Source organism: Loxodonta africana, chromosome 11, assembly GCF_030014295.1.
Source record: "Loxodonta africana isolate mLoxAfr1 chromosome 11, mLoxAfr1.hap2, whole genome shotgun sequence".
Lineage (NCBI taxonomy): Eukaryota > Metazoa > Chordata > Mammalia > Proboscidea > Elephantidae > Loxodonta > Loxodonta africana.
The window spans coordinates 94,977,277-95,003,629 of NC_087352.1; the positions used below are offsets into that span (position 1 = coordinate 94,977,277).

The 26,353-nt window shown below is 42.3% G+C and overlaps 1 protein-coding gene across 1 annotated transcript in view; it reads left to right on the forward strand.

Annotated features, from left to right (window-relative positions):
• The window catches only part of LOC100659604 (disks large-associated protein 1), a 63,147-nt gene extending 46,610 nt beyond the window's left edge, over positions 1-16,537 (forward strand). The window contains exons 4-6 of the mRNA XM_023543961.2: positions 5,974-6,065; positions 10,307-10,459; positions 13,398-16,537. Of these exons, the coding sequence (XP_023399729.2) occupies positions 5,974-6,065; positions 10,307-10,459; positions 13,398-13,607 (455 nt within the window). The 3' untranslated portion in view covers positions 13,608-16,537. The remainder of the gene's footprint in view (positions 1-5,973; positions 6,066-10,306; positions 10,460-13,397) is intronic.
• Positions 16,538-26,353: the final 9,816 nt, after the last annotated feature.

A 26,353-nucleotide genomic window follows, 5' to 3' on the forward strand; every position in this document is an offset into this window, starting at 1 on the left:
AAGAATGGCACAGCAAAACAAGGCCTATTATATGATTAAGTATTACACAAATAGATGGGATAAGCCATGGTTAAATAGTGTGCCTGGGGAATACCACACAGATAATTATTCTGAAAGATGCTGTAAAGGGGGATGGATGGTAAAAATCTGTCAGTCACATTTGGGTTGAACAATTGGAAAGGCTGCAAGGACACCACTGTATGAAGCACACCCTCCTCCTGGGCTGAGGGTGTTAAGGGGGGCCTTAACCCCCACTCTAGCTTTCAGAGGAAGTCTGTGGCTTAAGGACATGGGCTCTGCTAGTCTGACTGCCCCATCTAAAGCTCTTTCTTTTACACTCAAGAATGCCCTTAGTTGTTACCTTTCTAGGGCCAGAGAAGAGACTTTAATGAACTTATGGATGGGACTGGAATAGGCATTGTCTAGTCCAGCCTACCTCTAGGGAGGGAGAGGGTGGGAGTGGCAATCATCTACTTGATCTGTAGGGCTTCAATTCTTTGGAAACAGAGAGAGAAAAAAAGAAAACACAACCAGAAGCAAATCTGATAAAATGAACATTTGTTTCTTTTCAGGGAGAGTACATACATGGGTGTTTGCTTCATTGCCCTTTGTAGTTTCATGTACAGTCATGCCCTGCGTAACGTCCATTTGGGCAACATCCGACTGTTTGGGCAGCATCTGACCCCATATACATCCATGGGGACCTGGGTTACGAACATCCAACTTAGGAATCAACCCCCATAAAGCCTATTATATTAAAATTTTGAGGTACATACAATGGTTTGTAATGACAGAAGGGCACTACTTTGTGATGCACATCATAACATTAGTATCATCATTATTTTTATCGCATTATTATGTTGAAGATGTAGTGTATCTGAAGTGTCTCTTTAATGTTTTTACACAGAGAAAGGTAAAGTACACTATATACTAAGACAAACATTTGACTAACTGATGTTAGATATGAACCGTACCTGTTTTGACTTACAAATTTGACTTAAAGACAGTCTTAGGAACAGAAATTGTTTGTAATCTGGGGACTGCCTGGAAATAATATGGTGTTCATACAATATATAAATCACGTAACGTCTTATTTCACAGAACGTATCGTAGACCTTAAGCAATTCATGACTGTATTTTAATTTTTTTCCAAATTAAAAGAAAGTGGCATTATTAAGTAGTAATTTCTAAAACAAGGGGCCCTGGTGGCACAGTGGTTAAGCATTTGGCTGTTAACCAAAAGGTCGACAGTTTGAATCCACTAGGCCTCCTTGGAAACCCTATGAGGCAGTTCTACTCTGTCCTTCAGGGTCACTATGAGTCGGAATTGACTCGACAGCAACAGATTTGGTTTTGGCTTTCTAAAACAAACTGGTTAGTCCAGATCCTATTTTCATACTATAACCACATTTTTTGTTTGTTTTCCATTTTTTGGGAGAGGGTGACCAAGAACACTGAATGTTCTCTAACCATCATTTAAAGAGTTCACTACCCCTTAAAATGTTCAGGAGTTCGGCGGTGCAGTGGTTAAGAGCTTGGCTGTGAACCAAAAGGTCAGCAGTTCAAATCCACCAGCCACTCCTTGGAGACCCTATGGGGCAGTTCTACTCTGTCCTATAAGGTCACTATGAGTCGGAATCGACTCAATGGCAATGGGATTTTTTTTTTAAAATATATTCAATCAAGGTCAGCCCCATCTGCCCCAATACCAATAGTTAAACAAACCCCAAACATTTATATCTATGTTTGGATGTCTGATATCAGCCTTTCCCACTACCCCCCATGGGAATGTAAACTCCATGAAGACAGGACTTCATCTTGCTTATCACTGTATCGTGTCCATCTAGCAGAGTGCCTGGCATGTAGTATGCCCTTTATAAATACTTGTTGAATGGATGAATAAATTCCCAGAGTCCCAAGCACTGTCCCTGCTCCATGAAAACATATTGGAAAGCTTGCCTTGCCTACCAGTTCCCCCACAGATCCCACGAGTCCTTTCAGGTTCCTTTGGTTTCTCAGCCCTGGCTTTGAAGGCCAGGCCAGCCCACCAAGGTTAAATAGTAAATGCAAGGCTAGCCCTGGAAGAAATGCGCTGCATCTTGGGCTCTTCCAGAACTTTCTGACACCAGCTTGGGCTGTTCCCTATGCATGGGGAAAGTCCACACTTGCTACCTGTATATTCACGATTGGGGCCTGACCTTTCTTTTACCTAGCATCCCTGAGAGAAGTATTTTTCTTTCCGTCCTGCTGAAGGTTGGCATTGAATGTTTTAGAGTAGTATCAAAATGACATTAAGATGCTTCTTTCTTCTTTACCAGATATCAGCCTTTTCCTTTCTACTCTTTACTTCCACTGGTATTTAGCTTTTACTATTTATTAATTTCTTACTTTCTCAAGGCATATGTGACAAATACAAAATTTATTTTTAGGAGAAAAAAGTTATTTCATACACCAAGTGAGTGTCTAATGGAAACAAAAAACAAGAAAAGTTTTTAGTACCCAGAAGGGAAAGTATGGAGGGCAAGGAAACAGCAGCTGTTGTCTGCCTGTTTCATGGTCCCACTCTAGGCCCAAATTGTCATCTTGCCGCCCTGCGCCTAGGAAGATCATCACTGGGGCACTGGAAAAGCAAGCAACCTGGAGCCAGTAGGGAATTTCCATCCAAGGAACATAGTGGTGAAAGCCTGGGAAAGAAGAGCCACAGCTCTACACTGGATATTTTTGCTCCAAACCTCGGGGTCTTGCCAAATCAGGCTGAATGAAGAAGGATATCCCTTGTTTTGCTTTCCAGAAAACATCCAAGTTAGCTCCTACCTAATACGGCTGGGTGTGGCCCAGATGATTGATTGTTTGAAGCAGTACTTTCTCCTCAGTTGAGAATCACCATCTTACTCAGCCACTCTTATTATGGCAGTCTGTTATATAGCTCGGTAATACCTGGGTAATTGAGAATCATTAGCTCAAAACTGAGGAGTCCCCGGGTGGTGCAAATGGTTAAGCGCTCGACCATTAACTGAAAGGTTGATGGTTCAAACCCACTCAGAGGCAACCTTGGAAGACAGGCCTGGTGATCTGCTTCTGAAAGGTCACAGCCCTAAACGCTCTGTGGAGTATGGTTCTTCTCTACACACATCGGGTTGCCATTAGTCAGAATCAACTGGATGGCAACAGATACAGGTAGCTCAAGGTTGTGAGGTCTATCAAATTAGCTTGAGTTTCTAGGATAGTTCCCAAGAGCTATGGAATCCCAGCCAGCAAATTGGAGAGCGAGGTACCCTAGATCTAAGCTCCCATGATTCATTCTGAGATTTGCTGATGTCACAATCCTGCCCTTCAGCAAGATAATTCGTACAGATTTCCACAAACCTCAGAGTTTGCCTCTAGCCACATGCTCACTTAGGAAGTGCCTGCTTGATCTACCTTCTCAGATCTGAGACAGATTATCCAAAAAACATACCTGTCCCAGGTAACCAGGACGTCTGGTCACCTTTAGATAATCCAGACTTTGTTTTTCCCTCTTCTCTTCTGACCATGCCAAATGGGGCTCTCACAGTTGACATACCCATAGAAGAAGTATATTTTTCTGATCCTAGGTAATAAAGGGAAACCGTGGTGGCGTCGTGGTTAAGTGCTACGGCTGCTAACCAAAGGGTTGGCAATTTGAATCCGCCAGGAACTCCTTGGAAACTCTATGGGGCAGTTCTACTTTGTCCTATAGGGTTGCTATGAGTCGGAATCGACTCGACGGCACTGGGTTTGGTTTTTTTTTTTTTTTTAGGTAATAAAGGTCATTTACTGAGTACTTACTATGTATCAGACAGTGTCCTAAGAAATTCGCATACCTTAACTCATTTAATCTTCACAACAACCTTTAAATAGGCACACCTGGCCCCATTTTACAGATGAGAAAACAGAGAGGTTAAGTGACTTGTCCAAGGCCATTTCTGTTAAGTGTTGGAGCCTGGATTCATAGCTTAACTACTATTATCTCCTGTGTCTCAGTATGCTCTCCTTTCTGCTTTGGGGATGCTGAGAAAGAAAGAGAGGTGACCTCACAAATGGATCCCCAAAGATTTTTAAAGCAGATTGGAAACAAAGGTGAAAATTTAGGTCTGAGAAATTGTTCCCAGGCGGCTGTCATGGGGGAATTCCTTAATACTAGTGAGTGGGTAAATTGGTTTCCATTTCTGCAGTTCAGCTATTTGGACTGACTGGTGACATATTAGAGAGTTCATAAACGCCTTGAGTTACACTTGTGGAAGAGCTGAAATAGCTGAGTAGCTCCTAGGTATGATGTATATCACAAACCATTATCTAGCCTGACAGTTTTAAACAAACAGAGAAGTCAATAACTAGAAAACCATGGGCCAAAGATGAAGTTTCTTTTTCCTTTGTGTTCTTGCCACCAGACTTTGTGAGGAATGAGATCGAGGAACAGTAAACCGGTTGCCATCTAGTTGACTTTGACTCATGGTGATCTCAGGTGTGTCAGAGTAGAACTGTGCTCCACAGGGTTTCCAGTGGCTGATTTTTTGGAAGTAGATCACCAAGCCTTTCTTTTGAAGTGCCTCTGTGAACTCTAACCTCCAACCTTTCGGTTAGCAGCTGAGCATGTTAACCATTTGCACCACTCTGGGACTCTGAGGTAGAAAAAAACCAAATCAAATCAAACCCATTGCTGTGCAGTCAATTCTGACTCATGGCAACCCCATGTGTTGCAGAATAGAACTGCTCCATGGGGCTTTCAAGGCTATGACTTTTTGGAAGCAAATTGCCAAGCTTTTCTTCTGAGGTGCCTCTGGGTGGTTTTGAACCGTCAACCTTTCCATTAGTAGCCCAGCACTTAACCATTTGTGCCACCCAGGGACTCTAAGGTAGACAAAGATGGATCAAATTCCACTGTGACTCCCAGGCTCTGTAAATTCAGAACAAGATTGCTTATGTCCTATAATGCACTTCTCCATGAAGATTTCAAAATGAAGCAGTGTCCTTCTGAAAAGCCTTCCTCTGGAGTTTTCTCTCTGGGCAGGGAAGGTGCAAGCGCTGCAGCTCTTCCCTTCCTTCCTGACAGTCAGGCATGTTGAGAACTGCCTGGTGGCAGGGCTCCAGCAGCGGCAGCTGTCTCCAGGTCCTCACAGTGGTGTACTGAGAGCCTTTGCTAACAAAGCCGGCTCAGGGAAGCTCTGGCGGAGGGATGGCGCCCCGCCCCATCTGAGCACACCTGTCACTTGAAAGGTTCCCTCCTGGACTGCACAGGTGACAAGAGGTAGCTTGCAAAGGGGAGTATTTTCAGCACAGTGCATAGGGAATTAAACCTGTATTAACAATAACAGGTCTGTGGAGGGTAAAAGCTAAGACGGTGCTGGCGTTCCCTAGGCAACAGGCTGAAAATGTTCACTCCTTAGGAAATCATTCAACTCGCACAGCTTTTTCCTGACAGCTCCAGTGGCTGAGCTCCGGAAAAATGATGGAGGATGTGGATGGGACATGGTGAGTGCCAAGAGATCCCCCTCCAAGTTAGGGTTGTTTTCTTGGTTACTGTTCTCATGTTTGGGTTCAGATTAGAAAGCCAACCCGGCACACCATGATTGCAGACTCTATCAATCCATAACTATACTGGTAAACACTTGAAATTCATCTCTGCAGTAAAACAAAGAGGGGAAAGTTGTTTGCCTCTTCTCTTGGTAACATCCAGTGCTGTGGTGGAAAAAGTCATTACTCCCAAGAAATATGCATGATGACCTGTTTTTTCCGAGTTGTTTTATTAACCTAAGAACCTCTGTTACATAGACCAATGGAGTAAAAACCGTGGTTGGGCTCTGTGTGTGTGTGTGTGCGCGCGCGCGTGTGTCCATGTGAGCACTCACGCTCTTTTCCCTAATTATTGCAACATAACTTCCTCTTTGCTTTACCAGACTAAATCTCAACAGTGAGGCATAGTGTGTAAACTTCTTGTATGTTTGCTCTTTTCAGTTCTAGGGAAAATCCGAACCGCAGTGGGCAGTGCCCAACTTCTCATGGCCCAGAAATTCTACCAGTTCAGAGAACTGTGTGAAGAAAACCTGGTATGTAACATTCCCCAGTACTACAATTTCTCTGCTAGTACCATGTGAAGAAAGTGCCATCAAGACTGGCCCAGCTAAAGTAAAACTGACTTGGAATCAGGTCAAAGCCGGTTGGGATCTCTCACCTGGAATAGAGAGTTTTCTGATGAATCTTATTTCCTGCTTTTCTTAAAATTAACAATATTTATTTCATACTTATCTAAGAAGAAAAGAAAAGCAAGCTGAAATTCCATTTCCTGCTTTTTTGTAACTAAAAATTTTCCATTTTTTGACTTTCACTTGACATCCCTGATTTTATTGTTCTCATCAAAAGATGAAACAGCCTGATATTTCAAAAAATAATATTACCAAAAACATTTTTTTGGATAGTGATTTTCTTTCTAAAATAGTAGTCAGTGACCGTGCCCCAGAGTACTCAGTTTCAACTCCACAGCCAGAGGCGGGGGGCATCACAAAGTGGAGGCTTGATCTCCCTGAGACAGAAAAATAATTCATCCTTCTGAGATGGAGAGATATATACATGCACACACACAAAAACTATCAACAATAACATTTTTTAAATTGTGTACAAACTAAATGAGAAAGAGCTTCCTCACATTCGCCCCCCCCCCACCTTTTTTAATTGCTACTGTCTCTACCAATGTGATTCCACCAGAACACCTTTAAAGCCCAATCATTGTTCTAGCTGAATATACAACCAAGAGTAAGAAAAGCAACTTATTTTGTGGAAATTGAAAACATGATTCTTTGCCATCTAATTGACCCAAAGTATGATTTTTAGAGCTTAACCACTTCCTTTTGCTAAAGACAACAGAGACTGAAAGGGGTTTATCTGGACAGGGCTCAACCACAAGGAAATATAAAACATGGCAGAAGTTGTTGCTCGTCATCCCTCTTTTCCAGGCTTTTCTTTTCGTAACCTCCCTTTGGGGCTACCCCTCTACCCATCTATAGTTTGTTTTCCCCTCCATCAACAAAAATTACCTGACACTTCTTCCACCTTCTCAGAAGTTCTATTCCGGATTATGAGATAATTTATATTACTAAGTTTAGTGATCGGTGAATTCGATTCAACAAATATTTTATTGAGCTTCAGCTATGTGCCAGGTACAGAATTCCTGCTAATTTACAAACTTGCAAATGTGGTACAGATCCTAAGTAACACAACTATTCATTCTCCTTTAAATGCAAGAAAACTCAAATAAAGCCATATTTCTCAATGGCCACTAGGTCCATCTGGAGGCCAGCACGTACACACCACAGGGCAAGCACAGCACACTTTGCTTAAAACATTTATATATAATCAGCAAGTGTATTATGAAGTAGAATGCAAACACGGTGCAGATTTTAAAGATGAAATTCCTAATGAAATTTTTAGAAGAATTTGCAGATTTGTAGGAACTGTTAACCTTGTTGGAAACCCTGGTGGCATAGTGGTTAAGTGCTACAGCTGCTAACCAAAGGGTCAGCAGTTCGAATCCACCAGGCGCTCCTTGGAAACTCTGTGGAGCAGTTCTACTCTGTCCTATAGGGTCACTATGAGTCGGAATCGACTCGACGGCACTGGGTTTGGTTTTGATTAACCTTGTTGAAGTGGGCCTTTTGATATTTCCCAGGATTTGGGTTTGCGTTCCTAGGCCACTAGAGGAACTTAGGTAGCAAGATGTGCACAGCACTGTTAGAGGACCACCAAGGCAGAGCCACCCTAGGGAGGGCCACTGATGCTGGCCAAACCTTGCTCCAGACACCATGCTAACAGCTTTTAGATTTATGATCTGATTAAACCGTCAAAACAACGCTGTGGAGTGATAGTGACCTTATTTTTACAATGATTTTACAGATGAGGAAAATGGGAATTGAAAGGCAAAGTAACTTGGCCAAGACCAAGACCACATGGCAAAAGGCAGAACCAAGGTTCAAATCCAAGACTGGCCTCCCAATCCCTGTTAATCCAATCCAGGATTTGAGTTCCACTCCTCACCCTCCTAGAGAAGACAGCTCTGAGTCAGCTCCAGCCCTCACTTCAGCAGGAATGAAGGCAGCCTGGTAGTGAGTGGCTCTCTTCGGTCAACAGAGGCATAAAAGTAGCCCTGATCGATTTAGTATAACATCGGTCAGAACACAGACCCAGCTCTCCTTCCTTGAGTTCTTACCCTGAAGAGGAGGAAGATAATAGCTCTTTACTGTTAAGCCAGTTACACAATTCTCAGGCTTAGAATAGATAGATGACAGTTGGCTTTTTCCAGCAAAACTAAACCAAGACCCAGCTCTCCTCATCCTTCCACACCCACCCCCCAACCTCTGATCACCAAGAAGACTTTCTTTAGATGAAGGGGCCTGCTACTGCTGCTTCTTGTGCCACACGACAGATGTCACGTGGCACACTGATTCTGAGGTTGGCTCTTTCTCCCTCAGTTCCCTCATCCATCCTCTTAATAACATGGGTGCAATGAGATTCTTACTGAGAAGGGAATCAATTGCCCATGATACAGAATTAAACAAACCCTCTGGACTCATTGAGCTATCATTTCATGCATTGATGCACTGAAACAATTTAGCAAATGGGGCTGGTGACATCTGAGCAGTTTAGTTTTTAGTTACCAATAAGATAAGGACAAATATATTGGAAGTCCATTTGAGAGGTATGTTGTCAAGCTATTATCTGTCTATTCTGAATCTAGAGATTGAGAAACTTTTTTTAGTTTAATAAGTGAAAATACTACAGAAGAAACCCTCTAGTTAATTCTAATCATAAGAACAGATTTCATCCTGAAGCAAGCACTTATGAACTTCAGAATTTACTTCTTCCAGTAAATTTCAGAGCTATGGGTATTTTTAGAATTATAAGTTTATAAATACATCTTCATTTGTGTTTATTTTGAAGCCAGACCAATAACACTAGCCCATCGTGGGACAAAAAGTTCTTGCCAGCCTATTAACATCGATAGTCACCGACCTTGTGCTTTCTGAAACTCTGATATCTGTTTCTATTAGGGGCTAGTTTTAAAAGTACAAACAAGTCTCAGATGACTATGTGCCATGAGGTTCCACAGTCAATCCAGTGGTCTGGAATTCCAGAAGTAACCAAAATTGACCCAGCTGGGAACCCCTGACTTATGGAGACTCTTCCCTATACCACCTAGGGTGCCTTTAGCTACTGTTGCAGGCACTTTCAGGCTATTTGTGTTTTTTCTGCCTTGACTCATACAAACGAGCAGTTCACACTTTCTAGCACTTGTCAGGGATATGTGGGTGGGAGTAAAGAAAGTCAATTCTTAAGCACTGGAGAATATTTAATATTATCTAGCAAATGTGTCATTACAGACATATATACGTATAGCTTGTGTTCTAGCACTTGATATGTTATGGTCAATTTAAAACAATTTAAGTTTCAAATGTTTTTGTCAATGCAGTCATATGATAAAATGGCTTCTTATATTGTAACATCTTAATTATTAGGCACATAATACTTGGAAAATCCAGTTATTTTATTACTCTTCATCATTTATTTACCCTAGTATTTGATTCGAACCAAACCTGTTGCCTTCAAGCTAATTCCTACTCACAGCCACCCTATAGGACACAGTAGAACTGCTTCACAGGGCTTGCAAATCTGTCATTTTTATGGAAGCAGACTGCCATGTCTTCCTCCCAAGGAGCAGCTGGTGGATTCGAACCGCGGAACTATCGGTTAGCAGCAGAGCGCTTGACCATTGCGCCACTAGGGTCACCATAGGGTCACTGTGAGTCGGAATTGACTCCTCAGCAACAGGTTTTGGTTATTTCCCTCAACGTGAGTATGAAAACTAATCTTAGTTTGGATTTCTTCTTTGTTCTCTGAATAAGTTGGGTGGCATGGAGTCGAATACAAACTCTAACAATGCTATACAGCATTTTTTTTAAAGACGGTATTTCCACTTAAATACAGTGTTTTTAAGTGCATCATGGGTAGTAGATGACAAATTGTGGAATTTTCCCAATTGTTTAGACCCTCCCAGAACACAATGACGGATGTTGTAATACAACAGAAGTTTTATAACCTTGACATTTGAGAATCACTGACTCAAAGTGGATGGGTGTGTAAAATTTCCATTTGTAGCCTTCCTTTTTATCTACTGTCTGAAATCCAAAAAGCACTCATCCTCCTCATATTCTCTGAAATACTGAAAATACCACTTTGGTACTTCGCCTCTGTCACAGATTGCCTCTAAAGCATGACCGTTTTTCTTTCTCTTGTACAGAACCCCAGTGCTCATCCAAGGCCCACCTCCCAGGATTTGGCGGGGTTTTGGGACATGCTGCAGTTGTCCATCGAAAATATTAGTATGAAATTTGATGAACTTCATCAGTTAAAGGCCAATAATTGGAAACAGATGGATCCTCTTGACAAGAAGGTAGAACAATGTAGATTTTGTATGGTTCATTTAAAAACCTGCACAAACACTGGACAGTATAAATAGGCTTCTGCATTCAGTCCTGCGGTTTACAATGTGAAATGGAGCTGATATCATATCAATTTCATTGTAATGACAATGTTGACATAGTAATCATTTGGGAAATTATCTGTAATATGTTTCAGGCATATTTTTAAAGAGAAACCATGTCTTTGTGTATCAGAAAATGGGAATGTGGCTTTTTTTTGTTAATTAAACTTTAAGTTAAACCATTTTAGTCACTGGAAGGACTGCCTCCATTTTGCTTTTTAAACTAAAATAAATGACATCTTCAATGCATGATGACAGAGAGCAAGAGTTCAACTTTCTTGCAGCCCTAGGTTGTGCTTCCGAGAGAAGTAGGAAGCCCTGAAAAATAGCTGACTTTGATAATCACTTCATAAATATAGTAATAAAGAAATCACTGTTGTTCAAGTCTAAAATTATACAACCTGGAGTTTCACCGTAATCATAAATGTTGGGATTTTTTTTTTTTTCCAGAAGAGTTTTACTTTTTGTTGATTTGCCTTGGGGAAAATTGCTCACTGGGTTCCTCATACAACAGCTTAGAAATAAAGACTTAAATCCTTTAATTTGTAAACTGTAATTTTCACATTTGACTATGGTGGTCACACCAGGCTCAAACAGGTATCCAGTGTTCCCTCCCTGGGCTGGCCTGTCATGCATGACTTTTTTAACCCTTTGCTTTCTTATGGCCTGAGATCAAAGTTTCATGAAAATCAACTTCTAAAAACCAGGAACACCTATTCCCTTGGTGACCCTGCCCCTTTCAAGTCTTCTCACCTATCAGAGAGCAAACAGTAACCCAACCCATCCTGCGGCTGCCCACCAGGGTATTAGGGTTCTTGGGTCATTGGGTTCCCAGGAGAAATCTAGTCCCAAGAACAGACAGTCCATAGAGGGCAGGAGGGCAACGCTCTTATCAGAGTCCCCAGCTCCAAGTTCATCACCATCAGACTGGGGATTTTAGTGTTAAGCGTGAACGTACCATTGATGTCTGTGTGTTGTCTCACTTGCAAAGCCAACACTTGCACCCAGTGTCGTTTTCTCTAAACTGTGTTTCAAATTCTCTGCTAAATAAGCTTTTAAGCTGGTCTTATTTAAGAAAACATGACAGATGTACACACACACTGGTAATTTAGGTTTCAGAGCTGAATTTCATGATTTCTCATTCATTGATTTAAATAAAAAAGACAATATAATGTAGAACAAGGAAGGAAAATATGACTAGAAAATTTCCAGTATTCATACTTTAAAAAATATCCACTGTAATCCAACAGTGAAGATTTCTTAAATGTCCCAAAGAAGTGATGCTATGTAATCTATTGATATTTGCACAGTATGGTATCAGTTGATTCCTAAATTTTTATACAGTTTATCTATGAAGTCCCTGGGTGGTGCTAATAGTTAAGTGCTGCACTAGTAGCTGAAAGGTTCAAGTCCACCCAGAGGCATGGCTGAACATCACAGCCATTGAAAACCCTATGGAGCACACAGTTCTACTGTGACACACACGGGTCGCCACTGGTCAGAATAGACTCGAAGACAACTGGTTTTTGGCTTTTGGTCTATGATCAGAGCTTTTCAAACCCCCATGAAGCTGAGAGGAAACAAATGAACAAAAACACTCTGAGTTGGTGGAATGGTGTTCTGTACTCTGTGCTCCCCTTTTTTCTCCCTCAGGCCACGCAGACTCCATCTTAACCGGAAATGGCAGAGTCGTGAGTTTAACTAGGCACTTGGCCCTCTCACCAAAGAGGAGCTGCTGTGATGAGCTGAAGTGTTGGCATATAATATGCCCTTTGAAAAGTCATAGAATCCATGTCTTAGGACAATTTTCACTTTTAGAGTTATGAGAAGTTGAGCGTACTTTATTTAAAATGAAAACATCAAATTTACATGGACCTTTTCGCAGCCTGAGAAGTCAACATCCTTTTCCTAAAAATCTTTCGTGGTTTAGATTCCCTTTCCCGCTGCACTTTTTTTCCTGCCAAGGTGATGAATGGCTTTTGTTTTTTCACTGACATTTAAAATATCTAATCATCTTAGAGTTTGCCGCTGTTAAGAGGATGACCTCTCTCAGTTCTGTGTTATGTTTTCGTGGCACAGTTTCTTCCCCGTGATTGGAATTGCCTTTGGGGCACCACGCTCATCCCGAGGTCCCTAAGGATGTGTGAGGAGCCATCTTGGAAGACTCCACTCCCAAGTGTAGGAAATATTAGCGTCCTCCCTCTCCCGGACACTGTACAGCACATTGCTTGTGTGTTTGTGTGTGGTGTGCAAAAGGGTATATACTTCACTGTGCATCAACAAATCTGAGGAACACAGCCGTTTACTCTTACAATCTCTTCTACTCTTTTGGTTACTTAGGTCGAGGGGAGGGGAACCAGGGTGGGCCCGGGAAAGAGGGTGGTGATGTTAAACTCTGAACTAAGCTTGCACCCACAATGGCCTCCTTAGAGGGGATGCAGAGTTCTAGGATGCTGCTGTGGCTGCTCTCCTTGCCCATCTCTGGCACCAGGAAGAGTCTGGAGTCTCCAGAGAGAAGCACACTCAATGTGCTGGGAGCGGCGGCCTTTCCGCTGGGGGGCCTTTTAAATACCCACATCCTTACCTTGGAGAGAACTAGTTCTGCAATCCAGCCTTACCCGTGGCCTTAAGCTTTCCGATACTTTTTTTTCCCCCTGCATCTTTTGAATACCCAAGCCAGAATAATGAAGAAAAAAAAAAAAACTTTTTACAGTGTGCAGATAAGAACTAACCGCCCTTAGGGCTTAAAAAAAAAAAAAAATGTGTGTTCTAACTACTGACCTATCCAGTTTTTCCCAAGCTTGTCCTGAGAAGCTGTGTAATGTCCTGAACCTTCTGCTTTGATCAGGAGAGAAGGGTCCCTCCTCCAGTGCCAAAGAAGCCGGCGAAGGGCCCCGCGCCGCTGATCCGGGAGCGCTCGCTGGAGAGCTCGCAGCGCCAGGAGGCCCGCAAGCGCCTGATGGCTGCCAAGCGCGCCGCGTCCGTCCGCCAGAACTCGGCCACCGAGAGCGCGGAGAGCATCGAGATCTACATCCCTGAGGCGCAGACCCGGCTCTGAGGCCTGTACCCGCAGCCCCGTCCCGTCCCGTCCCGTCACCACCGAGTGTCTGTCCTCCTCTCTCCTCCTCCTCCCCTTTCTCAGCCCTCCGCCTCTCCCCTCTGCCCCTTCCGAGACCATGTGTCAATGAGCTCGGTGACGTCCACCGTTGTGGTATAGTTGTCAGTTTTGCAGGAGCTGTCCTCCAGTCACCCCTGCCCCGGGACATGTTCGCCCATATTCTTCACGGAGCTTTGACCCTTGTCCTGATGCTGTCGCCCTGCCTCATACACGACCCTTTTTTTTTCTTGGCAAAACCAAACACACCTGTATAGAAACGGCACCTTAGGTCCCGCGCCATCCTCAGTTCTCTAAAGCTAGTCTGTTCTAGAGCTCAGCAATATCAAACCATAGGGTGTTTCAGCAATCCAGTATCACAGGGTGATCCTCTGGGACTCTACCGTCTTCCACATGAGGAAACTAGGGCTCGGATTCCCTTTTTTCCCCTAAATGGCTATTGTTTTTCAAAGCAGATGGAGCACTTTGTTTCCAACCTCAGAAATCACACCATCTCACCGGAAATAAGGATTGACACACAGAGAGTTCAATAAGACGGCTCGGGGATGGGGGTCTGGGCCGTGTAGTTTGAAGGGGGCTGCAGGGGCTGACATCTCCAGGGATTCCTGCACCACTCACAGTTGCACGGCCTGCGTCACTGTTGTTTTATCAATCACAGCTTCAAACGTTCAATCAGCAGAAGATTGTCAATTCGATCTTTCAGGGAAATCAATCTATTCTGAAAGGCAATAAAAAGACGGAAAAGGACACATTGTTGGTTTCAGACAACACTTAGGGATTTTTTTTTTTTGTCCTGTTATTAAGAACAAGGAGCCCTGGTGGCGCAGTGGCTAAAGCGCTTGGCTGCGAACCTAAAGGTCAGCGGTACTAACGCACCAACTGCTCCAAGGGAGATAGGTGCAGCAGCCTGCTTCCGTCAAGATTTACAGCTTTGGAAATCCTGCGGGACAGTTCTACTCTGTCCTCTAGGGTGGCTAGGAGTTGGAATTGATGCGAGGACAATGGGTTTTGAATTACTAAGAACACTTAGACCTGAAATGTTTTATCCACTTTTATTGTAACATGTGTATGTTGTGGTGGCAGTGGTTTTTAAAGGAGAAAGCCTTGGTTCCATTAATTTGTTAAGTGTCCAGCATGGTGGGGCTACCCGATTAGGCGTTAGTAAGTGCACAGTGCACGTCTGCTTGTGAATGCCGTAAATGGCAGCAAGGCTGTTTTCAGAGAGAAGTTTGGGTTTTCCTATCATCCTTTTGAATGCTACACATCTGTCTATTTTAACCCAGTAGTTTGTGTTTCAGACATATTTTCTACTTTAGTTTCCTCTTTCTACTTACTATATAGAATCTGTCGTATCATTCCTCACCTATCAATAAGGATTTTGTCCTATGCCAAACAGATAAAAACAAGTTTTCTAACCCAATTAAAAAAAAAAAAATAGACAAGCTCATTCCAAAGAGCTGTTTCTGTCATCTTGAGATTCCCTTTAGCGAGAAAAGAAGGTTGACCTGCGGGATTCAGCAACCATGAGGAGGGAGGAAAGTCGGACTCAAAAACACTGAAAGACATCCAGGCTTTTGGCAGAGAATACAGCTTTGCAGTTTTGGTCAGGACTGATGGGCAGCGTGCCCTCTGCACCTAGCTGCGGTTCTTGTTAAACGCCCTTCCTTGTAGCAGTTTAAACATTTAGAATGTGGCAATCTTAAAGTGTCACTGGCGTTTTATGTCCAGCTCACACCCTAAACCATTAGAAATTACCGTGGAAAAATGAAAGACTTTTAAAACCATGCATAAAATACTCTTGCAACAGAGAAGCTTTTTAAAAATACACTCTCATAGCCAGGTGCTAATTTAATTTTATTCGTGAAATTAAGAGAGGCGATGGATTCTGGCAACAAATACCATCATGAACATGTAAAACCACTAGGGAATTCGCACCTCACAGAGCCATTGACGCTTTGAGCTATTTCTATAAACAGGGCACAAATGTTTACTGCTGTGGTTTACAAGAAAAGGGCTACTAACATTTTAAAACCAACCAACTTTTAACTAAGGAGAGCAAAGCACCTTGAGTGCTTTGTAAAATTGGAGCATGCAGAGATCTTGAGCTTCAAGTTTTTGCCAGTTTTTAAAAGAATACACCTTTTCTTTACCTTGTAGCAGCAATGAAAGGTCACACGATGTTTGCATCCAGTAACGCCGACTGCCACCTTGGGTAGCCTATGGTTGCGTTCAATACCGAAAATGACTTGGAACTCACAGGTTAACAGGAAGGAAGCGGCATCCATTTGGCGATTCACATTCACAACTGCAGCTCAGTGCCCTGAGGTAGAGCTAGGGTTTGGATTAAGAAATATATCGATAAAACAGTTGAAGATCATCCTACGATGTTTTCTTTGGAAACCGATTTAGCCCAGGATATTTTAAAGAGAGACAAGTGAAGGCCTATTTATCTTGGAATGGTATTTGTATATTCATATTTTTGGTAAGAATTTTAAATCTTTTAGCTGAATGACTACTTGTTCATATGTGAACAGGGCATCACGACCTTTGCCTTCCTTAATACAATTTAAATTGTACAAACACTTTATAAAAAGCTAATTCTTGATGTTAAAAAAAACATGGCCCCAAGCAATGCTGCTTGTTAACCACTTGACCCCTTAAACTAACATTCATGAGCATAACCTTTGTTACACTGTTCTTTTTGATGTAATTTGTAGTAATGTTTTTTAGTTCATAATGGAAAATGTATGTACCCTGGAAAATTATTTTGTTTAACTTTGGTATAAAGCTGTTGGGCATTTTCTTGGGGAGGGGGGATTACAAAAGAAAAGTTTGTCTCCCACATCAAAAAAAAAAAAAAAAATTCAAAGAAATTAAGTATTTATTATATTTTTTGCAGGTGTTTCCATACAACTCACATAACCTTTTTGTAAAGAGAGATGAAGAAATGGATTAAAGATTTTTAATATTTGAAATGGTAAATAGAACTAATTTATTTGTAATATATTTCTGTTATTTATAGATGTTTCCTTAATGTTTTACTGTGCGTTACCACTTTAATTTCAGCCTTATCCTTGTGAATTTACCATTTCTTTTTTAAAACGTCTAGATGCATATTTTAAATAACTGGAATGTAAATCACTAGCATATCTGAATTCCCAAATGTAATTTTTAAAAAATTATTTTGGTTTGGATAAAAAAAAAGATTCATTTGAAAGCCTTCAGATGGAGGGGTGGGGAACATTTTTATGGCTTTGTGAATTGGAATTTCATAGGCTTATTTACCTAGATTGTGTGTGGGCAAAAAAATAAATAACTGTAAATAGATGAATGTTTCCCATAATGTAAAAAGAAGAAATTAATAAAATAATTAATGCACCGCTTTCAGGTCTGTGTGTTTTCACTACTGAGTCCCACTTCTTCCAAAATATGGTGTCTTTTGTGGGGGGAGTAACTAAGTAATTATGAAGCATACGGTTCTAAGTTTCATTATAACAACATGTACGAAAGTCGTTGCTGAGAAGGTAGGTAGATCTTGCATCCTATACAAGGAGTTTAAAAACTGAAGAATGGGAAGTTCTTACATTCTGAGGATCAAATGCACATGTAAGTTTCAGGTCGGGAACAGCAAGTACTGCTTTGCAGTGAGGGTCGCTATATTTTATGAAAGAAGTCATTAACCTCTCAAACATGTGCAAATCTATGTGTATTTTCCCCTCTTCGGCTCCTTTGCATACATTCCATCAATTTTGTTTCCTACACAGCCCTCAAGGGCAAGGAGAGTCATAATGATGCTGTGTGATTTTCATTTCACCCGGCAGTGAAAGACTGTGTTCACTGAGGTTTGCTAACTTGCCCGATGTGACACAACTAAGTGACAGATTGGAGTCCGAAATCCAAGCCTCCATTCGGCTCCTTCTCCAGGTGCCGTCTCTATCATTCTTCCCGCATCTAAGATCAGTAATTGTCAATTTTGTCTGGGTTAAATCTAGGTTATATTTGTATAAATTTATGCACAAAAATACACATTTACCAAAAAAAAGATAAATTGGCATGTTTTATGATGTGGACTTGGGTTCATCTGCTGCCTGAAAAGGTCACAACTCCAAAACCGGGACCCATGTGCTTCCTCTCCCACTCCTCCAAGCTCCTCCAAGTTCTTGGGCAAACCCAGCCATGTATATGCGGCACACTTGGAAACTGTTAAGCTGAAAGGCCACTCTTTCTGATTTTTATACATAAGCAAGACCTGTGCCAGTCACCAAAATAACACAATGTCCTTTTGAAACTGCTTCAAAAGGGGAACGATCAAGTGACTGCATCCCTTGTGAGGTTACAAAGATCTCATTACTTTGGTTCAGGCACTGACTATTCGTGTCGTCTGAACCGTGATTATACCTCTTGCCTTTCCACAAACTAATTCTTATGCTTCGTCAGGGGCTCCTTAAGCATTTCCGCCAGTCCCCAAACGAAATGAGCTAGCTTCTGTATGTAGAAATCTGAATTTCTGTGAAGAAATTTCCCATATCCTTTCAGATTTTATAGAAATCGAACAAAATTGTTTGCTCTTAACATGATTTTCTTTTTATATCTTTGAAATCTACCCTTTGAAAATAGAAATTGATTTTGGTTTAAATAAATGACATATTAAAAAGCATGGTGTCTGTGTTCATTCTTGAATGCCATTGATACTAAAGAGTTCCGAAATTTACCGTGGGTTCACTCAATAGGCTGTTTGACTTTCAACTGCTAAACTAAGGATCAGCATCTTTTGCAGACAGAAACTAGTGAATGAGTCTGAAAGCCCTTTGTCGATCCTAACCCATTTACTAGTACAAGTTTAGGAAATAGATCTTAAATTTCCATCTAAGTCACTCTTTCCCATGAAGCAGAGGAGGACTGGTGTGCTACTTCTGGTCCTCAGGTTTTCCCGCGGGTTTGCTGCTGGCACAGGGATGCATCATCAGAAAATAGCTGCAGTGTGAGGCCCCAGGGTGAGTCCCATGTATCAGTTTAGCCAGCAAAGGGATTATTTCTCTTTGTCTTCCATGTAAATGAGCACAAGCCTGAACTTACAGAAAGCACCTGAAAGCAAGTGAGCATTTTAATAAACACAAGTCAAGCTCTGCCATGTACTGATGAAGCTGTTGTTATTTTTTGCAGCCAAATGTTTTTCACAAGTACTGATTAAGATTGCCGTTCTTCCTCCTCACACTTCTTGTCTGCCTTCTTGAAGAAGTAGATGCTGATTTTATCTGGAAACTTGATAGGTAAATCAGCGTCACTAGGAAGTTTCTGGAGCCCTAGTGGTGCACTCCTTAAGAACTCGGCTGCTAACCAAAAGGCTGGCAGTTCAAATCCACCAGCCACTCCTTGGAAATCCTATGAGGCAGTTCTACTCTGTCCTATAGGGTTGCTATGGGTTGGAATTGAGTCCACGGCGATGAGCTTGGTTTTGGGGTTGAGGAGCATCTATTGAGATCTCAATAAAGAGATTCTACGACAGAAAAACTCTCCCTTTCACTCTGAAAAAGCGTAAGGGAGAACCAAACAGATCCTCCCTTTTCTGTGAAAGAAAAGAAAAAACAGTTGCCAAGGAGTCCATTCCAACTAATGGTGACCCCGTGTGTGTCAGAGTAGAACTGTGCACCATAGGGCTTTCAATGGCTGATCTTTTGAAGGGCGTTTCTTTTGGGGTGCCTCTGAGTAGGCTCGAGTCTCCAACCTTTCCGTTAGCAGCCAAATCCTTTAACCATTTATACAACCCAGGACTCCTTCACTTCTGTTACATAGAGCGGAAATGCCTTCCTTGTATTGCCTCTACAGGGAGATTATATACAATAACTTCAGGTTTCTATAGTCTTAAATTCTGTGCTTTCACTGCTTCTGAAGGCCAAGTTTCTGCAGATAGAAGGTGTTCATGCGTAGCTACTAGTCTTCTGGGATTGGCACACACAGTCAGTAGTTGAGCCCTTTCTCTTTCTAGGGTTTTCAAATCCAAAGCCTACTAACAGTTCCAATTATGAGAACTGGAGGGGAAATGTCTAAAGAGTTAAACAACACTATGGGCAGTCACACAGCATATTTGAAGAAAGAGCTTTCCAGATTAAAATAAAAATATTCCAACTGAAAAGGGAGGGTCCATTTTGGAGATCTTTTGTCTTAGGGAATAACCTCTTGCTATAAAAAATGTTTATTTCTGTATGTGACATTTTGCAAAATACCAAGTTTGTCACATCATTTTCTTTCTAGAATAAGATCTAATATGCTTTACAACTTCAGCCCATACGATATCTGTCTATAATTCATAAGTGTGAGAAGAAGCAGATGGCAACGGCAGAACTTGAACAAAGGTGAGAAGTGGATAGATTAAATAATTTACCCTTAGCTCCCTTTCCAGTTTGGTCTCATTCAACACACTTATTGAGCACCCCCCTCACCCCAGCATGTTCAGGCAAGAGTTGGCCATTTCCCCTCTTGCCAGCCTGGCCTCTGGCTGGGACACTAACTAGGAAGTCTGGTGAGTTTCACTTGCAAACTGGAGGCTGGCAAAGGTGACAGAGCCACTCAAGGGCTCAGGAGTTGCTTCTTACATTATTAGTCAAACAAGGTAATGAGTATCGTGTGATCGAAAGAGAATCTTTCTCAAAGAACTGGCACTTTTTTATGTCTAGTCTCAAGTTGGTACACCAGGGATGCCTTAACTACAAGGTTGTTCAAAATAAAATCTATGAAATCTTACAGACAGTGAAAACTTGATGAACAGTTTGGAAAACTGGGAGAGTGAAAAGGCATTGGCACAGGAAAATGGGGATTTCCAAACAGAAGGAAAGTGCTAAGCACTTTGTAAACACTGGTGAAGTGGGAATAATTATTCAGATAATTCTGGAAAGAAAGAAAGTAAAACACCCTGCTCCTGAGGACCTAAGATCTTTAGGCCTTAGCCTATTGAGAATTTGTCAGGGGCTGAATTCATCATGTACATCGTTGTCAATGGCACTTCATTTTAAGACAGGTTATGAGGAGGTCAAGGACCAGCAATTCTTCTGGCAAAGACAACACATTAGAGTTGGGTTAAATATTCAACTGAGAGGACTTGGGTTAAATATTAAGGAAATGCTTACCTAAAGACAATATTAGATCTTGACTACCATGAGAAAAAGACAGACCTGTGACACCTGAGTGACCCTCACTGGGGAGAGCAGGTCCTTCATGGCTATCAGTATTTAAATGTGTTTATTAGATGGTAGATACAGATCTCTCATTCCTGTCGGCTTCAGCCCGAAATAAGGATTTGCCAGCGGGTTTCTGCGGTGACTTCCTATTTGCAAGCAGGGAGAAAGGAAAGGCAGACTCTCCATCAGAAACGATCGTTTTGATTATAATATTCTGGCTTGGGGTTGGTTAGGAAAGCCTTACCATAAGTATGAAACATTTACACATGTTTATAAACAGTCCCAACACTTCTTCTGAAAACCTGACAGGCCTCAACCTTGACATCAGTCTGGAAATCATGCCATGAGCCCCCTGTCTGCCATGTGAGGACACAAGAGGTGAGGGGCCCACAGTGTGGAGCCAGAGTGTATGCGTTGGTATCCCAGCTCCGCCACTTACTAACGGTGTCTTTTGGGACAAGTTACTCAGCCTCTCTGTGCCTCAATTTCCCCATCTGTAAAGTGAGGATGAAAATAGTACCAACCTCAGAGGCTTGTTACAAGGATGAGAAGAATTAATACATGTGAAGCTCTTAGGGCAGTGCCTGGCACAAAATGAGCACTCAACAAACGTGCATTATTATTATTACATGCTTGACATTGACCTAGAAACCACCATGTGGCCTGGCTATGTTGTTTTAAATGCATCCTGTAATTTAATCCTCATGCTAACCCTATGGGGTAGTCACTATAGGTGAGTTATAGAGAGATTGGGGAGCATCCCAAGGCCACTGGTGAGTGACAGAACTAGCATTTGAATCTAATCTGACTTTGGACCTTTTGCTCATATTTGCAATATGTACAAAACAAAGGAATTTATCTAATTCTTTTTTAGTGGAAAAAACTACACATATGAAATTTTCAAACAGAACAAGAGTATACAATGAAAATAAGCCTACTTTTCACTTCAGTTCTTTTCTGTTATAGTCTATATCTCTGAACAGTTTATTGTATATCCTTCCAAATTTTATATTCAAGTGTGTATATACACATATTTTAAAAAAGAAACATACTGTCTTAGCTTCTCAGTGCTGCTGTAACAGAAATACCACAAGTGGGTGGCTTTAACAAACAGAAATTTATTTTCTCACGGTTTAGGAGGCCAGAAGTTGGAATTCAGGGCACTGGCTCTAAGGGAAGGCTCACTTGGCCGGCTCTGGAGCAAAGTCCTTGTCTCTGTCAGCTTCGCTTCCTCAGTTCCTCGAAGATCTCCACAAGGCATCAGTCTCTCCCCATTTGTGCTTGCTTGCTTATGTGCCCAATCTGCTCCTTTTATATCCCAGAAGTGATGGCTTAAAACACAGCCTACACTGATATGTCCACATTAGCACAGTGAAGAAAACTGTATTCCCAAATGGGATTATATCCACAAGTAGAGGGGTTACGATTTACAACATAAGTTTTGGGGGGACACAATTCAATCCGCAACACATTACTATACACATTCTTTTAATCTTTGCTTGTACTTTTGAACTCTATGGTTCCGTTTCAGATATTACGACCCACCTTATTATCTGTCATGGCTCCATAGCATTCCGCTTTATGGATGAACCATAATACATTATCCAGTCCCTCTATTGATGGACATTTTCTATGACAAAAAATGCTGCAGAGAAAATCTTTTCCCAATGTATCTCCAGAACACGTAGAAGTATATCTATAGGTTATATTCTTATACAAAGGACAATTTTTTTTAATATTGCCAAGTAGTTTTCAAAAAAGGTTACCTTGATTTCTACTTCACCACGTGTGTGAGTTTTAGCCCCTATCTTTGCAAACAATAACAAAGCATTCATAAATTTAATTGGAAGGCATGCTAAAAAAAAAAAAAAAAAAAAAATCAGGCATCTTCCAATTGACTTTGACAAGGACTAAAACTAAACATCTCTAGAAATGTGAAGGTGGTTTTAATGCAATCTTTCACATAACTCCCAGAACAAAGATGCCAGAACTGAAGGAAGGAGTAAGCATAATGCTGGTCTGAGGCTTGGCACATCCAGGGATTCTGTTCTTTGGTCTTCCCTCAGATGACAGAGTTAGAACCATCTCCTGCGCAAGGTTAAGGTACCCCCCCATGGGGTACAAGCCAGGAGGGGAGCGCTGTGTGGGTGCTTTGACGGTGAGGAGGTTTATGCTGCAGGACATCAACTCCTATACAGGGTTGCTCTTTGTTTTCTTAGTGGTTTTTTTCTTTTAGTGAAACCCAACTTCTAAAAAAGACTCTAAGATGGCTAACAGAATTAAAATATAAAAGACTGTCAGGTGGAGCCAATGTGGTGCCCTAGACAGATACACCATGCTGTCCCTCTGCAGCAAAGACCCGAAAAACTAAGGAAAACAGATACAAACACCAATCCTGGAACCCCGAACATTAAATAAAGGGATAAAGAACTAGATCAAACACCAAATGGAAGAAGAAACCGATGAAAAGCAGAGAACGGGGAGAGATATGGAGTGGAGGTCCCCCGCCAACTAACATGGCACAGTGTGACTGTTTTGGAGTACAGCCAGCAACCACCCCAGACAGGAAGTATGGGAAGGCAACTTTATGGAGCTCCCAAAAGGAGACAGAGCATCTGGTAGCCAGAGAAACACACTTTGCCACCCCTCACCCTTATGATGAGTAGTAGCAAGAACCTCCCATCCCAGCGGCCCCCATCACTGGGGTCCACAATACAAGCCATCCCCTCCAGCCCCATCCCGTTCCCCCTCAACCCCCACCCCTGCCATGCAGCTTTTTTTTTTGTCTCTATCTTTCTTTCTTCCTTTTCTTTATCCCTTCCACCTAGCCCCATTCGCCATCTCCCCCCTTTCCTGTCAACTCCTACTGAACCACCACTTTTTTTCTTTCTTTTCTTCCTCCCTCCCTCCTAGCCCCGTACATCACCTCCTCCCTTCCCACCCAGTCCCACCTCACCACTGCAGCTAGAGAGCCAACGGCCTACTGCCACCTCAGGTCCACCCCACCCCCAGCCTCCAGCTTCCTCCATACCACCATTTTTTCTGGTTTGTTCTTTCTTTTATTTCTTTTCTTTCTCACTCCTGCCTAGCCTTGTGCATAACCTCCCCTCCCTTCCCACTGGTGCCCAGACCCACCCCACCTCTACTTGCTGGCCCCTACTGCACCACCAATTTTTTCCTTTCTTCTCTTTTTTCCTCCCACTTAGCACTATATAGCAGCTCTCCATCCCTACTCACTGGACTCTGCCAAGCCAATGCAGCTAGAGAGCCACTAGCCTGACATCACCCCAGATCTGCCCCATCCCCACCTCCCAGCTCCCACTACGCCATCATTTCTGTCTCTTTCTTTTTGTTCTTTTCTTTCTCCTTCGCACCTAGCCCTGTACACCATCTTCTCTCCCTTTCCACTGGCCGCTGGGTCTGCCCTGCCCACAATCACCAGCCCCAACTGCACCACCATTTTTTTCTTTTCTTCTCTATCTTCCTTTTCTTTCTCCCTCACATGTAGCCCTGTATGCCAGCTCCTCTCCTTCCTGCCCATCCCCACCACACTGCCACAGCTAGAGAACCACAGGTCCGCTGCCACTCCAGGTCCACACTGTCCCCACATGCCTGCTCCCGTTGTGCAACCATTTTTCTTTCTCCCTCCCACTTAGCTACATATGCCATTTCCCCTCCCTTCCCACTGGCCCCCAGATCCATCCCATCCCCATTCACCAGCCCCCACCATGCCACCATATTTTTTTGTCTCTTTTCCTTTCTTACTTTTCTTTCACACTCCCACTTAGTCCCATAAGCCATGTCCCCCCTTCCCCACCTGAAGTGCCACCATGACTGGAGTGTCACCAGGGCACTGACCCACCATTGCTGTGAGTCCACCCTGCTACCACCCACCAGCCACCACCACATGACCATTTCTTTTTTTTTTTTCCTTTTCCTTTCCTTCTTTTCTTTCTCCGTCCCACCTAAGGCCATAAGCCACATTTTCTCCTTCCAACAAGGCCCTGGGACTGCCTCACCCCAACCAGCCAGCTCCCGCTATGCTGTCCATTTTTTTCATTCTCTCTCTTTACTTTTCTTTCTCCCTCCCACCTAGCTGTGTACACCACCTCTCCCCTTTCCCACCAGCCCTGCTGCAGTGCCACTACTAGAGTGCCCCTGGTGCTCAGGCCCTCCATCATGCTGGGCCTGCACCATCCCTCCCCTCCCACCATTCCATTAGTGGCTGAATAGTAGGAAATAAGCCCATACCACTCCCCATCCAACACCCCTACCCATATGGTGAGTGGCTGTGAATGCTCCCACACAGCTGGACCAACATTGGGAGTCAACAGACCAATATTTAGGGTTCTCCAAGAGAAAAGAGATCAAGAAAAATACAGACAAAACCAAGGAAAAAAATACACAAAATCATGGGAAACAGACAAAACCAACAAAAAATAGCCAAAATCAAGGAAAACATAGACAAAACAATAGAGAAATTTAGGAAAATAATACAGGAACAAAATGTCAAAATAAAGAAACAATAAGAAATCAAATAAAAACAGCAACTAGAAATCCAAAAGATAAACAACTAAGTTTCAAAACAGATGGCTCAATAGGTTTTAGGAGCAAATTTGAAATAATGGAATCCAAAATCAGCAAGATTGAAGACAAATCCATGGATGCCACTTTGAGAGAAATCAGAGAAAAAAAAAATGTAGAAAATCTAAGAATTATGTGGGACATAATCAAGATAAAAAATTTGCGCATGATCAGTGTCATGGATTGAATTGTGTCCCCCCAAAATACGTATTAACTTAGTTAGGCCATGATTCCCAGTATTCCCTGGTTGTCCTCTACTTTGTGATTGTAATTTTAGGTTAAAGAGGTTAGGGTGGGATTGTAACACCCTTACCAGGCCGCATACCTGATCCAATGTAAATGGAGTTTCCCCGGAGTGTGGCCTGCACCACCTTCTATCTCTCAAGAGATAAAAGGAAAGGGAAGCAGGCAGAGTTGGGGACCTCATACAACCAAGAACGCAGCACCGGGAGCAGAGCACATCCTTTGGACCCAGGATCCCTGTGCCTGAAAAGCTCCTTAATCAGGGGAAGATTGAGGACAACGACTTTCCTCCAGAGCCAAGAGAGAGAGAAAACCTTTCACTGGAGCTGACGCCCTGAATTTGGACTTTTACCTACTTTACTGTGAGGAAATAAATTTCTCTTTGTTAAAGCCATCCACTTGTAGTACTTGTTATAGCAGCAATAGATGACTAAGAAAAATGGAGTTGCAGAACAGAGGGAGAAAATGGAAAACACACAGAAGGTTGTTAAAAATTTGCTGGCAGAAAAATTCCCAAATATCATTAAAGACAAAAAGCTGACCATCCAAGAAGCTCAATGAAATCCATATAGGATAGACCCCAAAAGAAAGTCACCAAGATATATTATAATCACACTTGCCAAAACCAAAGACAAAGAAAGAATTTCAAGAGTGGCTCAAGAAAAGTCATTACAAAGGGAAAAAAAT